The sequence below is a fragment of the Saccostrea cucullata genome, unplaced genomic scaffold (assembly GCF_032062105.1).
Source record: "Saccostrea cucullata isolate Sc308-1 unplaced genomic scaffold, CSIRO_AGI_Scuc_v1 ctg769, whole genome shotgun sequence".
In the NCBI taxonomy this organism is placed as follows: Eukaryota; Metazoa; Mollusca; class Bivalvia; order Ostreida; family Ostreidae; genus Saccostrea; species Saccostrea cuccullata.
The window spans coordinates 570466-591130 of NW_026935864.1; the positions used below are offsets into that span (position 1 = coordinate 570466).

Genomic DNA, 20665 nt, shown 5'->3' on the forward strand with positions numbered 1-20665 from the left:
AAAAGCCTGTACATTTTATATACAATAAATTGAAATATTAATAAACAATATGAAGATGTACATTTTTTAAAGATGTACATCTTTTTTTTTCAAATGAATGCTGAAAATCGTTCATCGAAACTTAAACAGTCTGAGTTCAACATTTATTACAGTTTGCATATAATATGAAGATTAAATAAGAAAAACTAATTAAAATTTCTAGTATTTAATTTTGTTTCTTGATAGATTCTTAATAACACAAAATAATTAACCAATTGCAAAGACGTAACAATTTAATAAAATTTTCTATTCAATTTCAAAGATTGATATGTTATTTTAGAAACAAAAATAAACTTATTTAGAGTTTAAATTCTATTCAAAGCAAAATTTATTAATAAACACACGGTTTTTTTTTTTTTTTTTTTTTTTTTTTTTTTGGTTACAGGGAAAATTCGCAAATTACGATTCGGGGAGATAACTCCTGTTTCTTTACGATACTAATTGTCAGTAATTGATCGAAGATTTAACCGCGGCGGGGACAGGTAAGTGACGAATTTCCCGCGGAGGGAACGCGGTTTACCTGTCTACCTGGCCAAATACCGCGTTGTGATTATACCGCGGCGGGGACGCGGGAAATACGGGATCCGCGTTGCCTGTACTGTATATAGGAAAAATCTTTGAAAATCTTCTTCTCAAGAACCACTGGGCCAGAAAAGCTGAAACTTATGTGGAAGCATCCTGGTGTAGTGTAGATTCTAAATTGTTCAAATCATGACCCCCGGGGGAAGGGCGGGGCCACAATGGGGAATCAAAGTTTTATATAGAAATATATAGGAAAAATCTTTGAAAATCTTCTTCTCAAGAACCACTGGGCCAGAAAAAGTGAAGCTTATGTGGAAGCATTCTGGGGTAGTGTAAATTCTAAATTGTAGGAATCATGACCCCCGGGGGAAGGGCGGGGCCACAATGGGGTATCAAAATTTTACATAGAAATATATAGGAAAAATCTTTGAAAATCTTCTACTCAAGAACCACTGGGCCAGAAAAGCTGAAACTTATGTGGAAGCATCCTGGGGTAGTGTAGATTCTAAATTGTTCAAATCATGACCCCCGGGGGAAGAGCGGGGCCACAATTGGGAATCAAAGTTTTATATAGAAATATATAGGAAAAATCTTTGAAAATTTTCTTCTCAAGAACCACTGGGCCAGAAAAAGTGAAGCTTATGTGGAAGCATTCTGGGGTAGTGTAAATTCTAAATTATAGGAATCATGACCCCCGGGGGAAGGGCGGAGCCATTATAGGGGAATCAAAGTTTTACATAGAAATATATAGGAAAAATCTTTGAAAATCTTCTTCTCAGGAACCACTGGGCCAAAAAAGCTGAAACATATGTGCCCATGGAAGGATCATGGGGTAGTGTAGATTTCAAAATGTCTAAATTATGATCAGTGGGGTAGGGTGGGGATGCATTATGTATAACAAGGGGGAAATCTGGTAAAGAACAGAATGGTCAAAGCTTCTCAGGTGAGCGATGTGGCCCATGGGCCTCTTGTTTGATCAGTGTCACAGTCTTGTGTTTGTCTGTTGTCTATCAACTTTTCACATTTTTACATTTTAATATCAGAATTAATCCTAATTTGAACAAAAAATTGCAAGACAGTGAATTCATATTCTACAGTAAACTGATCTGCCAGGTAGAAAAGAACAATTGTTTTTAGAGCTTTAGTTTATTATTTGTCATATATTTATACTGATATCAATAATGATACATCTTAAATGGTCATCTCCTCTTTCAGAAATTGTGCAAGGGAAGTTTGAAGTGTCTGTTTGAATGATCAACATCAAACTTGCTGAGCCTTCGTACTAAAAGTGAATCCGTTGGTGATGCCAAATATCTGTCAACCCTCTATTGCAAATTTCATGGGATATCTGTGAGGATGTGATTCTAGCAACATGTCAGAAGTTTTGTATCTTCCATAATTGGGATCTTTGGCACGTACATTGGTGGAAAATAGCAACTGTTCATTTTTATGGGATCTTTGTATCAATGTAGTCGTGTACTACATATATTTTTGCATTTAATACATGTGTTTGTCACTCTAGTCACTAATTTTGTACAGTAAATGTACATGGGCCACTGGCACTTTATTGTAAATGTATATCCTGTTGAGGTTTCAATGACCTCTCCCAATCCTTGGCCAATGTCATTTAATGAATCTAACCTCTTATTTAAAAAAAAATGCATACTTTAGTTTACTGCATTACATGTATATCATAACTTGATTATCATTAATTTAACCAAGGTGATCCCCCAGTAATCTTATTTTTTCTTGGATATATCTGTTAATAACCTTTGATGTAAAATACTTTGCAGTTTCATTGAGAATACATACATTTTAAAAAGTGTGCTTATATTGTACATCTGAGTGGTATATGCTTTTATATTTGTCTCAAAAAACATTGTAAAAGAAACTGTGAATTTTTTATTTTGCAACTTGCTTAAAGTTTGATGTTAGAGAAAATTCGGTCGAAAAAAGTTGTGTGATGAAAAATGACATTATTTAAAGCACATTATGATGAATATAACTGTTTAATTTAAATTATGAAGAAACATAAATAATCAATTGAAAAAAATGCTGTCAGTGGTGATGCAGTGTTTGTTTAATTAAAATTAAAGAAAAACACGAAATGTTTAGAGATTTCATGATTTATTTTTTCAGATAGTTGGTGAATGAATGTTATTAAATATAAATTATGCCAGGGGCTTGTTCAACAATTGCATCTGCATGCAAAAGTTGCATTATGAGAGTAATGAGTGTTTTCTGTCAATCATTTTTGTCAATTATTTTAGTCTTCATGAAAATTCATGAACATTCATAATACCTTGAACTCTACATTTTTTCTGTCTTTAAAATGAAAATTACCAATATTCATATAAATTCATCATTTGTTCATGAACTACATTTTATGAATATATTCATGAATAAAGTTCATGAACCATCTTTATGAACCAGTCATGAACCGTTCATGAACACATCATAAATGTTCATGAACGATTCATAAAAGTTCCTGAAATTATGAATTTCACCTCGCAGGGGCAAGAACAGATAGTAACGCAATAATGAGTATGTCGAAAACATACGAACGAATTGCATTTGTACAAGGTTTTTGGTTATACTGTTATTCTATGGCTTGGAACGAAAGATTTCTTTATGAGAACACTAACATGAAGAACCCAAAATTCCTTGCATTCGATTACAGAAATAATATTTATGCTGTGTGTTCAATGCCTCGAATGGCGAAATGCGATCGTTTGCATTTGTATTGCAGAGCATGTGGTCATCATGGGGAAGAAAGCTAGATACTTTATTGAGCGAAAACATAATTTGTAGAACATGTAACCAGGATTTATATGAGCCCTGCGGAGATGGCAGATGTAGAAGACCAATAAGGAAGCATTTACAAAATGGCGGAGTTTTCTGCATTTTCAAGGATGGAAATAACAGTCAATGCCTCCTTTCAAATTATCAAGGTGTCCCCTTTATGGCGTTTAATCCAGGTTATAACGAATTCCTCATTTCTGATGGAATAAAGTGTACTGCTTATAAACTTAGCTGATAATCCTTCATGAAAATGTGCTAAAACAAATAATTTGCACTACAGTGACCATGTACAGAAAGTGTTTGATTTGTTTTTGTATTTGCTCATTCTCCAGTCGTGCATATTGAATATAAACTTGAGATATGAATGCAAGGTACAAAGTTGTCATTATCTTAACGCATTGTTATGCATCGAAAAGATCCGTCATTCAAATATAAAGAGGCTTATCATACTCGCTTGACAACAAAACAGAATTTATAGCACTGATTTATCAATGGTTTTAAGCATTGTTAAATGTAAAATCAATCATGATCAAAATAGAAAAAAAAATCACTTTAAAATTATGTTGGGAACGATTAGAGTACTTTTACTTGCCTGTTTACTTGTAAATTCAGTTTTGAATTGGCACTTTTTCAGTTTGCAGATATATTATAATTTTGATTTTAAGTAATCATTTACGTTTTAGGTTAATGTGAAGTTTGGGTTACTAAAATGGCAGAATATAATATTAAGCTATATTTCATTAATTTTAATTTTTCTGAGAGTTAACAAAGGTTAAAGAAACTGTCCAGTGTCTGTCTGTCAATTTAATTTCTGTTTGTATGGTGTTAAATAACCTTTTTCACGATTTCAAATTCTTCCCATGTATTAAGATCCAATACGACAGTTTTAGCTAAACTACTAGTCGATACAACAGCCTTAAGTAAAAGAGAATTTTAATGCATACAGAGGAAGGTCACACTCTCAGTCTAGGTTGACATAATTAAAACATAATGACAATTTTATCTTAATTATGTATAATCTTATCTTATATAATATATTAATATGTATTATTTCAATATCTTCTTTTCAAGAAGCAAGAGGAACTTTTATAAACTAATATTCAAGTAAAATTATCATGCTAGAGTAGACTCATTTTTCTTTTGGTAAAGTCGTGACCGCTTGGCCATGGGGAAGTGTTGGGCCAAAACTTTTTAAAGTAACACCGAATAATACATAGGATAAAAATCTATTTATCAAGAATAGAAAAGCCAGGAATTATTATTATAAGAAATATCCCCAAGTAATGTAGATTCAAGTTTGTTCAGGCAGTTCATTCCTTTAAGGGAAAAATGTTGCACAAAAGATGAAACATTTATTTGAGTTAAAATTTCGACAAATGGAGTTTGGAAGGGGTCACATTAGGTTAACGCAGGAATATTTAGGGAAAAGTGTTGTTTTTAAAGTTAAACCGCTAAAGCCATAGTTAGGAATAATATTAAAGTAAAAGCATCTCGGAGGATTGGGATATGACCAAAATACTAGGTGAAGATTTTGTCATTGATTAGGACGCCCAAATCTCGTCGAGATAACTGAAGTATTTCGGCAAGTTGTAATCCTTGTGAAACACTCTGTCTTAGGACAAACAAGAATGTATCATGAAAATGAACAATAGTTTTGTTTTTAGCAGGCACGTAGCAATGGGGGGGGGGGGGGCAGGCCCTCCACTTTTTCCCCAACATTAGTTATACTATAGGAAATGTTCATTGAAAGGCAGGTTGGCCTCCCCCACTGTCTGTGATATAAGGAAATAATAGAATAAAAAAATGGAACTGAATGAGGTTGGCATTGAAAAAAAAACCCGCCACTGCCGAAATAGGATTTTCAACTTTGGACAACTGCTTTTTCATACCTTTTGCTTGTCAACTTTTCCAGGAAAGGTATTTTTTCTCTGGCTGCCACCTTTTTCAAAAACGATGCTACGTGGCTGCTGAGTATTGTAATCAACAATGGATTAATAATCATAAAGCATAGACATAAAGATATTCCAACTTAACTCATTATGAGTTATAAATCATATGTTATTGAGATGGATAAAGCTAATCCAAGAAAGATAACCTTAGCTTTTGGTACAAACGAAAACAAGCAATCCGAAGATCTGCGACACAATTCCTTATTCATATCCTTTTTTTCTCAACATAAGTGCGAATTTTTGGTTATGATTTAATAATTCCAAATTTATTCTACAACCCCTCCGATGGAACTTCAATGCCACGTAATCCTCCATTGGAATTAGCAGGAATACCCTTTTTAAGTTCCGGACCAACCAAAGACACCCTGTACATCAACTGCTTGACCAAAATTCGGAAGTTGAAGATAAAATTTTTTTTTTTTAAAAAATCAATCAGTGCTACGTGTGTCAGAGAAATAGATTTGAAGCAAGATTTTTGCGTTTTGGTATAGATGAGGAACACAATAGAATCGTAACAGTATCCAAAACCCAGGTGACAATCTTTTCATTCTCCCCCTTTTTATCAGTTACTAACACCATCGTTTTCGAGAATCCACAAACGAGTCCTGTCATTCCTCTGTCGAAGACCTTTGACCGACTTGCTATTCTGACAGGGAATAATGAGGTAGTTTGTTTCTCGATCACTGGCGAGGAAATATTTCGATTTCAACAGTAAGACGCAGAGAAACTTCAATGTTTGTCATTTGATCCCAGAATAATATATACACATTGTGTTGGAAGTATCCAAGCTGCAAAATCTTTGTTCCAGATCATTTTTGTTTTGGTTATCATGATTATAATGACGGAAATTATGATTCTTATTCTCTATCTCCAGAAGGCGCTGTTTGTAATAATTGTCAAGAAAATGTCTATGAATATTGCGTAAATTGTGGAGCTCATGCACATCTTCATCTGCAAAATAACGAAGTTCTTCAAATTTTGCATGACGGTAGTAGAAGTCGACGTTTTATATCAGATTGTCACGGGGCAATTTTTATGTTTTTCAGTCAAGTATATGATGACATTTTCATTGCTGATGAAAAGAAATGTGCTGTCTACAATGTTCAAAGCTGATATTCTTTTTTAAAACTACATTTCTTCAGATGCATTGTGAATTCAAATCTATGAGGATTTTTTTCAATTTGAATTGTTTTAATATGCACACTATATTTGAAAAAAAAAAACACTTTAAAACTACATTATCACATTTTAAATTGTTGTAGATAAAACAAATTTGTTTTTTTTTTTCTTATTTTGAAGTTAGATTTTGAAATTGTAAATTTGAAAGCCATGCAGATCTTTTGCCTGAGGTATAAAACCAGTCGAAAGTTTATGGAACTATTGTTTAGGAATAAATTAAACCTCATACTACACCTTGTAAAATACTAGTATGGGATTTGTCGTCTAGTATATGTTGTACTTGTCCAGAGAGTTTAGAAAATAATTTTAAACTAAATTACATGTATCTTGATCTATCCTAAAATACATGATGAAAATATATGAAATATTAGTGAAACTATTATAAATATTCTGAAATTTATTCATAGAAGTATAGAAATATTCTACTGACAATTTAAAGAGTGCTATATGCTTTCTAAGATTAGGGTTACATTTACCACTTTTTGGAAGGTATTTGCTGTCTAATAAACTACATAATAACTCCAAAAGAAAAGTTTGAAAATTTCATTAAAGAAATATGACTTTTAAAAAATTGTATCCAAATTTTGGTCTCCTTAGATTCATTTTTTGGTACAATATGCTTGTGACCATTGTAAACATGATAACATTCAACATTTCTTCGCAGGCGTACGATAGGGAGGAATTATAGTAATAGCTTTGTGTTAGGGCTACTGAAAATTTTTTTTACTTGTATAATTTCTCCATAAAAGCAGAATTTAGATGTTCTGAAATCTGCAATCTTCTGAAACCTAATACCTTCAGGAATTGAACAAAACTTACTAGGATCTTGCAAAAATTTTCCTTTGTCAGTTTTTCCCTTTGTGCGTCACGGTATATCTTCAACTGGTGGTTCACGAATTGTTACTCGCTTTTCACAAGAACTTATTAAGTGAGATGATAATGGAACTTTCCTAAAAAATATATGCTCCTCAAATTATCAAAATTAGAAACGCACAAAGAGTATGTGAGATAAAATTTCAAAGGAAAATTTGCAAAGATTAAATATTTTAATGTATTAATTTATTGGTACAGCAGCAATAATATTAAAATAGTTTTTTCAGTAGCTGTTGTATTCACTTGCAAAGGTGAAGGTCCTTATAAATTAGTATTTAGTGTGTCCACCGCGAGCATCAATCACAGACTGAGGACACCTTCCCAATTTATTTAACTAGAGTTCTGACACACTGAACATTGAGGAATATTGTTCCACTCTTCCTGCAACACTCGAGCCATTTTACTGTGGTTGCGGTTTTACTTTATTAAAAATTCAGAATGTTCTGTATCATGCTAATAAAAGGCCTTTCCTGACATCTTGACTATCCCGACATCCGGCTTATCCTGGAATTGGATCTCGAATTTAGAGCATTTTCACCTTTACGCATAAGGAACAGTAGCAGTTAATGTCATTAATCTCGATTTTAAAGGTTATATACAAAAGACTCTTACTTATTAAAACATTTTTCAATAGTCACAGTATTATGAATGGTGTTTAAATAAACTTGAAAATTTTAAAATAGATAAGCCCCATACTTAGGCTGCAAAGAAAATGAAATGCCATTTTTTTTTTTTTAGAATTTCATATCAATATTATTACTTGCACTTAATTTAAGAAGACCCAAATATATTTTTTACTAGGCAAAGAAACTTGCATTATAAGTTACTAGCTGAAATCCCGCGCAAGCGCGGGGGGGGGGGGGGGTTATTACTATTTTTTACAGAACTATTAAAAAAACTATCTTTCATATTCTATTGACAGTTTATTACATAGGAATATAGAATATATAGCATGACGAAATACTTCAAAGTCCCGCAATTAGTTTAGGAACAGAAATAGATTATTGTAAGAAATACATTTCCTAATATTTTTTTCACTTCTACAAATATCAATTTAATTTTAAAAGGCCTCTTCTTCTTACACGTTATAAAGTAACTTTATTCTGTTGTACTATGTTATACATCATGAACTACATATAAAATAATTAAAAAAGAAAAAGCTTAGTTTTTTCCCAAATGTGTATACAGGCCTAAGAGGTATAAATAGGTTTTTAAAATAAAAGACTGTGTGCAGAAAATCAACTGAAATGTATTTATCAAAGAACACATTTTTAAAGCATTGATTGATGGATTGATTGATTGTATATTGTTTAACGTCCCTCTCGAGAATTTTTCACTCATATAGAGACGTCACCGTATGCCGGTGAAGGGCTTCAAATTTTGACCTTTACTCGGCACTCAGGGCCATTGAGCAGTGAGGGATCTTTATCGTGCCAACGCCTGCCGCTGACACGGGGCCTCGGTTTTTAAGGTCTCATCCGAAGGACCCGCAACTTTCACTTCAAAGTGCCGAGCGCAAGGCGAAGGAACAGTTGCTACCCATTTTTTATCGACTTAGGTTAGTCGCCGCCGAGATACGAACTCACGACCTCCCGATCACGGAGCGAGCGCTCTACCGTTAAATCATTGAAGTAAATTATTTAAAAATCACATTGTACCAATTTATTTGGCTAAACAAATAACATGGCCATTAATCGACATTTATTTATAAAACATTAGCACAGCTTACTAAGATATATTCATACTCATTGTGTTACTAATTTCTTAACATTTATTTCCATGTCCAATCATGATAAACAATCGCCTCGATTTTCTTTTTGACATCGGGTTCGATGCCTCCTGACTTTCTAGAACTTTCAACAAATAGCAAGATAGGACATAAACGGAAAGGATTTGCATATTTATTTTTTAATCAATGGCCAAAGCTTCTTTCTTTTATATCGCTTAAATCAAGTTGTGATTGAGTAATTCATAAATGACGCTTTACAAAATGAATAAGCGCTTGCTTGTTGTCAGTTTTTTTTTTTTAAAGTGCCAGCTACTTAGATCCGTCTCCACTTTTCTCTCTTCAGTGCTATTTCGAGGTTGTTATTCGAAAATAAAAGTAGACTTTTAATTAAATTTACGATAATTACTATGCGAGTGAAATCTGAATATAGTTTACGGACATCACCTTGTACCTAGTGTACTCCTACAGGCTTTAGTAAGCACTCTTGTGCAGCCGTTTCAGAGTTTATTTGCACAATTTGTTAATTTATAAGTATAGATAATACTTAATTCCTTTCATTCATGGTAAAGTTTGCTGCAGGAAAGCGAATAAATTTGTTATCAATAATTTTAATGCCTCAGTACTAAAAAAATATGTTTTTTAAATAAAGACTATTGAATTTTGGAGTTTTTCTCGTTATTGATGACAAAGGCATTTATTTTCTACTGCTAGATACTTAATATAAGAAACCAATTGCAAATTACTTATATTCATTCAATAAACATGAGGATACTATATTTAACTTTAAACAAAATTTGTTGTTTGAGAAACATGTACATTGTTTACGGAAAGACTGACAAAATTAAAAGATGCAATTATTTTTTGTTCCAACGGACCACCATTATCTCTCAAACCGAAACTACATGTACTTTGAATCTTGAAAGTCAAAATGGCGGAGGGTACACCTAAAATTGATCCCACTATTTACAGTTGTCCGATTTGTTTGGAAAAGATTATCACGCCCAAACGGTTACCCTGTTGTCATACTTTTTGTGAAAAATGCCTGCAGACTTTTATATCTAGGGCTGCAATTGGAAAAGATCAAGAGAACTTTGACTTTGAATGCCCTGTGTGTCGTCGCGTTACTGGTCGACCGGAACCAGGGATCGTTGTGGACGAATGGGCTAAATATTTTCCAACCAACATACTGGTCAACTCATTGACAAGTTCGAGTGCTGAAAAATCCGAGGAAAAAATGTGTGCCATTTGTTTGCGGGACGACAAAAAAAGTAAGGCGGAGTCATGGTGTAATGACTGTGCAGAGGCTATATGCCCTTCCTGTAAACAACTTCATCAACTTGTTGGTAGTCTGCAAAAACACAAAATCTCAACATTGCGATTTGATGACAAAGATTATAAACCAAAATATCCGGATTTGGATGAACCTTGTCATTTACATCAAGGTAAATATCTTGAAGTCTTTTGCCTAGATCACGAGGCCCTCTGTTGTAGTGTTTGCTTTGCAACACAACATAGATACTGTGAACACGTGGAACCATTAGATGAAGTTTCCAAAAATATGTCAAAATTAGCTATCAAAGGGATTATAGATGTTCTTTCTAAAATATCGAAGATAACAGAAGAAACCATTGAATTCAAAGAAAAGGAAATAATTAGCAAAAGCGCCAAACGTGAAGAAATAATGAAAAATGTTTCGACAGAAATTTCGAACATTAAAATAGAACTTGATGAACTGCAGAGACAGTTTGAAAAAGGTCTACAGAAAAAGCATGAAGATATTGAAGAAAGGTTGAAACAATGTGTTTTTGATTTGAAGCAATACCTTTTGACGATTAAAAATGGAAAGGTTCTTCTTTCTGCCATTGAAGAAACAGGCTCCAGTAAACAAGCATTTCTCTCTGCAGCAAAAACCATAAGAGATGTGGAAGAACAGTTTCAACATTATAAAACTAAAAACCCAGAAGACGAAGTCTGTGATTATGAACATGATCATACCACAATTCTGAAACAGATTTTTGAACGCAGCAAAATAGATGACGTCAAGCTGCCTACAAAACCGTCAGGAACTATTTGGAACTTGGGTAAGCATTTATCTTCATTTGACATCTTTAAGACAGTACAAAAGGCAGAAACTTCAAAAGTCTTCGAGAATTCTTCAAATTCCATGTCACTGACAGCAGTGAAGAAATCGGAATTTGAATTATCTTCACCTTCACGCCTTGGCATTTTCTTGAACGAAGAAACGCTGGTAATGGTTTTATCGCCAAATACTTTGCTATTTTGCAATCCTATCGACGGGACAAAGATTCCTTGCAATCCTCCTTTGGAAGTTACAGGACAGCCATTCTTGGTCGTTGGACCAACCAATGATACTCTGTACATCAGCTGCCTAACCAAAATTCGAAAAATGAAGATAAGAAAAAAAACAAATAGTGGCAGTGCCTCTTGTGTTGAAGAAATTGATTTAAAACAAGACTTTGGCGTTTTTTGCGTTGACAAAGATGAAAGCACAATAATAACAGCATCCCAAGTTCAGGTGACCATCTATAAAATATCTCCCGTTTTATCAGTTGCTCACACGTTTGCCTTTCAAAGTCCAGTAACTGGTCCCATATTGGCCTTGTCTAAAACAGGGGACCGGTTTGTTATACTTAGTGCAAATGAAGAAGTCATTTGTTACTCAATAACTGGAGAAGAAAGATTTAGGTATCAAAACCTAAATATGAAGAGCCCTCGATGTTTGTCATTCGATCCACTTAATAACATCTATGCAGTGTATTGCAAAAATAAGAGCTGCCAAAACTTTTATATCCAATGTACATGTAGAAACCTGCAGTTTGGTATGCATAATTTTGGATATGATTTAAATTCTGATTCTTATTCTGTGACGATATATGGTGCTCGCCACAACAGATGTCAATCTTATGTACAAGGTAATTGTCAATATTGTGGACAACCACCAAATGCACATTTAGAAAATGGCGGACTTTTCCAGATAATGCATGATGGAAGTACTGGTCGATGTCTTATCTCGGATTATCCTGGAGCCATTTTTCTGTCTTTCAGTCAATCATACGAAGACTTTTTTATTTCTAACGGAAAGAAGATTTCCATTTACAAGTTGAATTGCTGAGTTAAAAAAAAATATCTTTTATCGTTAAACTATCTGTGAATGTTTGTCTTTATTAATTATAGCCAATTTCAGCTCGGCTTTTGAAAGTCAAGAGATCAATATCTCACAGACAATATTTAATTTCATATATATTTGATTACATATAATGATGAAATGGAGATATACATACGTCTGCATAACATACAAATTCAAAATATAACTCAATTTCATTGTGTCCTTTTTGCATTCGCTTATTACAAAATTTTTCCTAGATTTCATAATTCTTTTACATTTTGCTAACTATGTCCAATAATTTCATGCAAAAAATATTCTATATGTACATCACTATATGTATTATCTTCCCAGACCTTGATCAGTCAATAAATTATAAGCAGAGTCTTTATCTGGTAATTGGTAGTCTTTATAACATATTTTGTAATACACGAGTAAGATTGGAAGGTAAAATTATTAATAAAATTTTAATAAATGAGACTTTTTTAATTTATGCATACAAACCCGTTATCGAACATTCTCTGAGGTACAGTATACACGTGTACATTTATTGCATGATAGTGAGGAAGACAATAAGATTTCTTTGCCCATGAAAATTCATCTTCAACCAGATAGATCAAGGATTTAAAGCAACAAGTTACACGTCATAAAGGGGACAAACAAGTTTTAAAATATTAATTGTTTAGAAATTTAATAAACCCAACAATGAATGGTTAAATGGCATTTTATTTGAAATATATTTATAATTTACAGTACATTTTATTTATACATAGTACGTTTGTACAATTCAGTTTCATGTATCATGCGATAGGTGAGAAAATTGAAATGAATGACAAATAAATATATTTACCAGAAATAAGTGGTGTACTAAACATTTTTTTTACATTCATTCAAAAATTCATCCGTTTTTGCGAAAAAATCCTCGGATAAGGATGAAAGATATACGACACCATATACGTGCGTGAAATTAAAAAAAAAATGTATTCATGAAGGGTGTCATGGAGTGATATAGCATTAAACAAGAGGCCCATAGGCCACAATGCCCACCTAAGTAACTTTGGACCTGCCATTCTTGACCAAGTTTTCCCTCTTGTGACGCAACCTTACCCCCCGGGGCCATGATTTCAAAACTTGTAATCTACATCCCAGTATGCTTTCACATAAGTTTCACCTTTTCTAACCTAATGGTTCTCGAGAAGAATTTTTAAAAAGATATTCCCTACATATTTAAACGTTTCAATTTTGACTCCCTGTTGTGTCCTCATCCAATCCCCAGAGGCCATAATTCAACAATTTAATTTCAACACTATCCCAGGATTTTCCACATAAGTTTCATACTTTCTGGATCAGAGTTAGTGCCATTTTAGTTAGATTTGGAATTATTGTTCTTAGGTAGAAGTTGATGTTAAAACTTTACAAATGGACGGACTGACATCTTAACAGACGGACGGACGGACGCCAGGCACAGGGTGTATAAAAAAGCTCACTTGAAACTACATCTCAGGTGGGCTAAAAACAAATTTAAACAAGCATCATATAATAAATGACCATTTTGGAATCATATACAGGGATCTTACACACAGTTGAGTACATTATGTTGCTTCGACACCGTGAGTGAAAAATTGTGATAAAATACTTATGTAATGAATCATAATTGAAAATTATTCTAAATCAACGTTGATAGTTCAACATCGTACATTAATTAATGATTTATTCGTGTCTAACTTCACTTATATATACTACGATTATCAAGATGCGTAATTCAATATACGAGGGGCGTTCAATAAATAATGTCACTAGAACGATGACATAAAACATAGAAATCGTATGACATTAAGCTTGACTTTCTCTCATTATTGAATCTTTAATGAATTGATAACAGTTTATGTGACCACTTTTCATCACATACTTTCATTGAAGGAAGCTGGAAAACAAGGTCTATTCGAGACACTGCATTATAAATAAATGGTCAAGAATCAGTAAGGTAAAGAGAAATTAAACGCTTCATTAAAGCAGCTGCAAAACTTGTTAATATCCTAAAAACATCTTAATGGAAATATGTGAAATTTACAGCAATCAATGTCTGTTTTACAGACAGGTGAACAGATGGATTTCAATAAACATAAGTTATATAATTGGCATCAAAAATGGGTACCGTCCTTGGCAACTTACAACAACCAATGTATATTTGCAAAAATTCAACAAATTATCACTGATTATGTTTCATTGACTTTAAGGGGACACAGGGCACATATCACATGACTAAAAAGACATATTACGTCATAATCGGTGATGATATACATGTTAAACGCTGTTAAAATAAACAGTTCTTGTGTAATTTTATTCTAAACTCTTAAATTGTTTTTTTAAACATTTAATTTTAGAAATTATTATTCATAAAATTTTAAAGATCTTGCAATCATTTAGATATTGTGAAGCTGCCCAATCCTCACATTTGTTTCTCTTAACCCTGCAGTTTGACGTCAGTGACGTCATAGACGTAGTGTTTGAATTTTCAGTGCAGCGAGATCAAGAACACACACCCGCCATGATCAGTTTTATTTCATAATAAACAGGTCACAGTCAGTGTATCGTGATAAATTTCTGAAGCAGATTTTTTTAAATTAATATTTTTTCGTGTTAAGTAACAGAGATTCTCTTTATTTAGATAATTTTGAATGTTTATGTTTTCGTGTGACGTCACATTTGATTTCCCGCACTCGGAAAATACAGACGTGAAGCGTTTTTATCATGCATACATGTACGTCTAATTCAACGATGTCCTGTGCGATATTGAGGTAAGCTTCACCCTGTGATATTTATGCAGTAAATAATTACGATGAAGGACTGACATTCAATCGTAAATTTAGAAATATCTATTGACAGATTTTTCCCAATGAGGTTTTTGTCGTTGAAGCTGCCTTGAAAAATGCAGAAATTATCCCACCCAAATACTATATAAATGAAAACAATTGCTTTTAGATAATTTAAACACGATGAATATTCTGAAATATAGTGTATATTGAGCATATAGTGATATCTATAATATTTATATATCGTTTGTGCGTAAAAATTCGCATGATGGATTCCGTTATGGGCATGACATGAAGTATCTTAACTCCATACAAACTCTATACAGGGCGGTATTTGTGGGGCAATATCTTTCAAATAAGTCAAGAAATCCCATGACAGAACCGTTTTAAAATATTAGGTACATATTAAATTAGTCATATAAAAAATACGAAAAAATTCTTTGACAGGATTTTTTTTCAGCTAAAGGTCCTGTTCCTCCTTAAGACACATAGCAAAATTGATAGAAATCATTTTGGGGTAGTTCACACTGTTTTATAGAAACATTTGATAGTAAAAAAGTTTAATGCTCAAAGGTCACCCTCTATTTTGAATAAAAGTACTCAGAAGTACAGAGAGCCGGGCTCATTAATAGAGTAGAATGGATTTCTTACATGAATCACGTTTATACTCTAATGAAAAAATTATTTTAAAACTATCAATATAAATGACACTGACAGTGAGTTTTTCAATCCTAATACCACGGTCCGATTTTGTCAGAATCAGAATTAATCTGGTACCGCAGCTGAATGTAAACAAACAGGCCAGTCTGGTTCCCTCTCCTGCTTGACCTCGCATGTGTAGAAAACTACGGTAACACTGATTATCAAAAATCATTACGCTAATGAACTATGTTATTTGACTTATGAAGTTTTCAAAGTCATTACTACAATGTACTAATGTTTATTTAATAAAGATTAAACTTCGTTTTATTTTTGTTGCTTTATTTAGCGTTTGTACATTGTATATCTCAAAAGCGGTTGAGAGTAAGAACTATATTTTTGCACGTAACTTTGAAATGGCGACTATTGGGTTAACATCCTGCCTTGAGCAGGATCACATAAGCCGGTAATTGCCCTTTGAGCAATAAGCCCGGCTAAAAATGAGTGAAAACGACAGCGTGTAGGAATAAATAAACAATTATTATTAGAAAATCAAAAAATGTACATATCCACGTTTGTCTGAAATTCAAACAGATAATGAAAATTGAATCCATTTTGCTGTAAACACTCAAAACAAATTTACAATAGATGCCGTTAACAAGACTGCAAAGGCCTAAAAAAGCAAAGAATTGCAAGAGCACTTAAACAGTTTTATATGACATTTTCTGAAATATTAGCAGTACCGGTCAAACAGTTCAAATTAATATTCGGGTAGGAAGTTAAATTGTTGGAGGAGTTTAGAAAACAATATATTAATTTTTTGCAAAACAATGAAAGTTTTATGAGATGAAGGAAACAGAATGAGGAATTCACTACATTAGATGTCTTCGTGACAGCGTCCAAACCCACAGGTCATGAAGAGTAAAGGATTTTGGGGATAAACAGACAGTTAATGTTTTGTCACACCAATAAAATTTGCAAGATCTTTCCACCTTTGACTTGTTTCATTTCCCAAACTTAGATAAACATCTATCAGAAAGAAAAAAAACAAGTACAGCAAATCATAGAATCTGCCATATTTCAGTATAAGAAGGGTCATACTCAAAAATGTGTTCTCAAAACAATTAGAAATTAAATAAAAATGTTTCAGACATGTGTTTTAATTTAATGAGAATATTTTAGTCAACTTATTCAGACTAAATCATAGAAAAGCGTGTTTATCTTTCTTTCCGAGCTCCAAAGACATTATTTATTGAACGCCCTCGTAAATGGGAAATATTAGTATAAATACAAATGTTGTTTACAATTTAGTGTCTAATACTCTGTTGTCCGTTGCATCTTGTAGTGAATGATGTCCCTTTTCACATATCTGAGGCTGTCCGTAACCTTGGCCGTAATTCTGAGGTTTTCCGTGAGCCCAGGGTTGGCTATATACTTGTTGTCCGTAAGCCTGAGGTTGTCCATATGTTTGTTGTCCGATTTCAACTCCTTGTTGTTGCTGTTGTCCGTAAACATCTGCTGGAGGCGGATCCTGACACTTTCGGTAATCTGTACAAGTAGGATAATATTTTTCCATGATGAGAGGGTAATATTTTATTTAACATTTCCTTGCCTTTTCTTTACTTTCATTTGTTTTATTGCATTTCCTGCATATAATGCTTTAAAATGAATGGTTAAAAAAAGATTTCACAAATATTAAGCTTTTCCGACAAACAATTTCAAGCATACTTTTTCAAGTCTTTTTAGAAAAAAGAAAAATCAAAGAAATATGATTATTGTAAATATTATTTTTCAATTTCAGTTGATGTTTAATATAAACAGATCAAGATATTGTTTAAAAAAAATGTGGAATATATTTTGATATTTATAAAAAAAAAAGTATCAAAGATTTAATATATCAAAACTTGGGGCACGGAGCAGGGTAAAAAAAAAAGAGATATTCACAATAATATTATAAACTTTATATTGTTTATAGTCATACTTTTGATAATTTGTTGGCGCTAAAATTGTATTATAATTCAAGTCTTAATATATTAAGTAAAGTTTAATACTTATAATCAGATGATAAAAGGTAAATAAATGTAATGCATCGCTTTGTTTAAAAGATTTCAGTTTCTAAAGCCAGATAGACTTGAATAATTTAATTTTGATTTTATTTTAGTTTCTCATTGGTTGATTACCAAAAAGGAACGCAAGTTATTTCTTAATAACCTGGTTTGGTATGGGGACACACCCCCTCAACAACCAGCTGGATCATCTGTATCCATATATACAATCCCCCATTTCCAGTCCTTGGTATTCATGGGAAATTCCAGATTTAATAAATGTACCTTTAACTTCAAACAGTAGCTCGATCTTACCTCGTGTACACAAACATCATGGCTGCTAGTTCTGTGTATCAGTTATTACCTCCCCTTGTTTCATATCACTTCCGTTACTAGGGATGTATTATTGAGCGGCAAATTTAAACTCATAAAAAGCAACACAATTTTACACCCACAGTTGTTTAATTATTTTAAAATTAAATTATAAGGAATGACCCTAATTCTTAGCCAAATTATTCGATGAAAACCTGGTTTTGGTCAGTTTACGCTTTTTTATAATCCGCTTCGCGGATTATTAAGCGTTAACTGACCCAAACCAGGTTATCATCGAATGATTTGGCCGAAGCGGATTATAAAAAAGCGTAATCTGACCTAGCTGCAGAACTGTAGCTCTCTGCTTGAGAAAATTCGGACAGATAAAGCAGAGAGCTACAGATCCAAGCGTTGTAAAAACCTTCGATTTACGCCGACGATTTTTTATTGCTCACTTTGGGTATTTTTTGTGTAATTTATACTTTCCCCAGTTTTAAAAATAATTTTAAATGGTATTCAATAATTAATCGTACATTCAGCTTCAATTCCTGATCATTTACTTACCTCTCAACGCTAACAAATAGCTGTTTGTGGTTACGGACGTCGAAATGGAACTCTTTTAAACCGACATTACAGAACTGTATACAGGACTGTTTCGGACCATTAAAAGGTAGACAAAGTATCAAGTATAAGAGTTAAATATATGAATTATTTATAGGTTACCATTCTAAAAGCCATAGAAAGCTTAAACTACACGGAATAAATACCTAAAGTAGAGACAAAAAATCGTCGGCGTAAATCGAAGGTTTTTACAACGCTTGGATCTGTAGCTCTCTGCTTTATCTGTCCGAATTTTCTCAAGCAGAGAGCTACAGAGCTACAGTTCTGCAGCTAAATCTGACCCAAACCAGGTTAAAGAGTCTTGCTTTTGTTTAAATTATAAAAGACAATATTTGAGTGGTAGAGATTTCAAATCAGACGATTGATGGTCTGTGAAGAAACAGAATAAAGTTTAAATTCTTGTCTCATGAGCCAGTTACGTCATTAAACGTAATGTGCGCATTACTATTTTGGAACTAGTGAACGCAGAGATATGTGGTAAAGAATTTGAAAACATTGATTATTTAACTTAAACTTCTCGAACAATTATTAGCAAACAAGGTGTTAAGTGTTATGGATACGTTTTTTATCAATGGGGAAGACGCTGTAAATTAAACCATGTATAAAATCAATATAAAAGTAATTCTGATACACTTTCTCGACTTTCTTTTTTGACGTTACATTGTTGTTATGCGTGGTGACAAAATATTTTAAATTTGACTAACACAAGTTCCATTCAGTCAAATAGAATGAAACTTCACATATCGACAAAATTAATGTTTTTAAATGTGAACATGTTTTGATCTTTAATCTTGTAAAAATACTCAGTAATATAAGGAGGAAAAACATTGTCTACGTATTTTTTGAATGACCGTCGTTTATACTTACTGTACGTATACACTACACAGCTAATGAGAAGGACAACGACTCCGGTGACACATCCAACCATAGTCCTGATAAAAATAATAAAACATCTGCCTTTACCTGTTTGATAATATCTATTTTTCTAACATTTAATAAAAAAAATCAGGTATCTGGAACGAGCATCCTCTTAACCATTAATAAAAGGAAGATCCAAAGAAATACTAGTCCATGAAATTAACTCAAATCTAATTAACTTAAGAACAAGACAATGAAAGAAAGGACAGGTATACTTTATCCCCCTCCCCTAAATAAATATGAGGGGGAAAATCAAAACTGATGTACATTTATTTATATTTTTGGAAGACAGAGCTGCATGAACATGTACATTCCTAGGCCTTACATCAGATGAGAGTAGGCGATTGGTATCAATTATAACAAGATATGTTTGTAAAACGCTGGCGGTTGTGCGCATGCGTGAATGTGAAAGGTGGACTGAAATAGAAGAGAGAAATTATGAACTAAATTGCCATATTGTGACAAGAGAACGAAGAAAAGAGGTATTTTATCGCACTTATAGCATTAGTAGATCACACTGACTCCTGTTTTGGTAGAAATGTGACGTGAATTACTGTAAACAAAAAATAGCAAACAGTTGTACGTGTTCGATAGGGCTGAGCAAAGTCGTTCTACAAGTCAGGAGAGTCTATTTATAGCAAACATTCCTACTAGTGTAAACAATAATGTCGACCGAAAAAGAAACTGTGAGTTTATTGGGAGAGACTAGGGCTGTATTGTATGAAAGTGAAGAATCGAAAAAAAGGAAATTACTCTAGAGAAATTATATGAGCTTGTGAGAAATATGGGAGTCTCCATAAACGAGTGGTTCAATAAAATGAGCACAATTATTGATACAAGGAATAAGAAAATAGAAGACACACTAAAGAAAGTCGACGAAATGTGCGAAGAAGTGATGAGGCTTTCACACAGAGTCAATTCCATTGAGAAAGAAGTAAGTTGTATAAATCAAACAAACGCAGAGTTTCATGAAAGTTTGCAGGGAATAAGTAATGTTTTTGACGGGATAAAAGAGCAGGTGGACAAATCAGAAAATGAAATGCAGAATATGAAAATGAAGCTAGGCGACATGGAGGCGAAAGTCGTACACTATGCATCTA

The 20665-nt window shown here is 33.0% G+C and overlaps 1 protein-coding gene across 1 annotated transcript; it reads left to right on the top strand.

Annotated features, from left to right (window-relative positions):
- The first annotated feature begins 9935 nt into the window (after positions 1–9935).
- Positions 9936–12695, top strand: LOC134244100 (uncharacterized). The gene has a single exon (XM_062726377.1). The coding sequence runs from the start codon at positions 10022–10024 to the stop codon at positions 12224–12226; it is 2205 nt and encodes a 734-aa protein (XP_062582361.1). The 5' UTR covers positions 9936–10021; the 3' UTR covers positions 12227–12695.
- The last annotated feature ends 7970 nt before the right edge of the window (positions 12696–20665 follow it).

Bases quoted from the DNA above. Each gene is read 5' to 3' on its own strand.
- LOC134244100 (XM_062726377.1), top strand. From the start codon at position 10,022: ATGGCGGAGGGTACACCTAAAATTGATCCCACTATTTACAGTTGTCCG.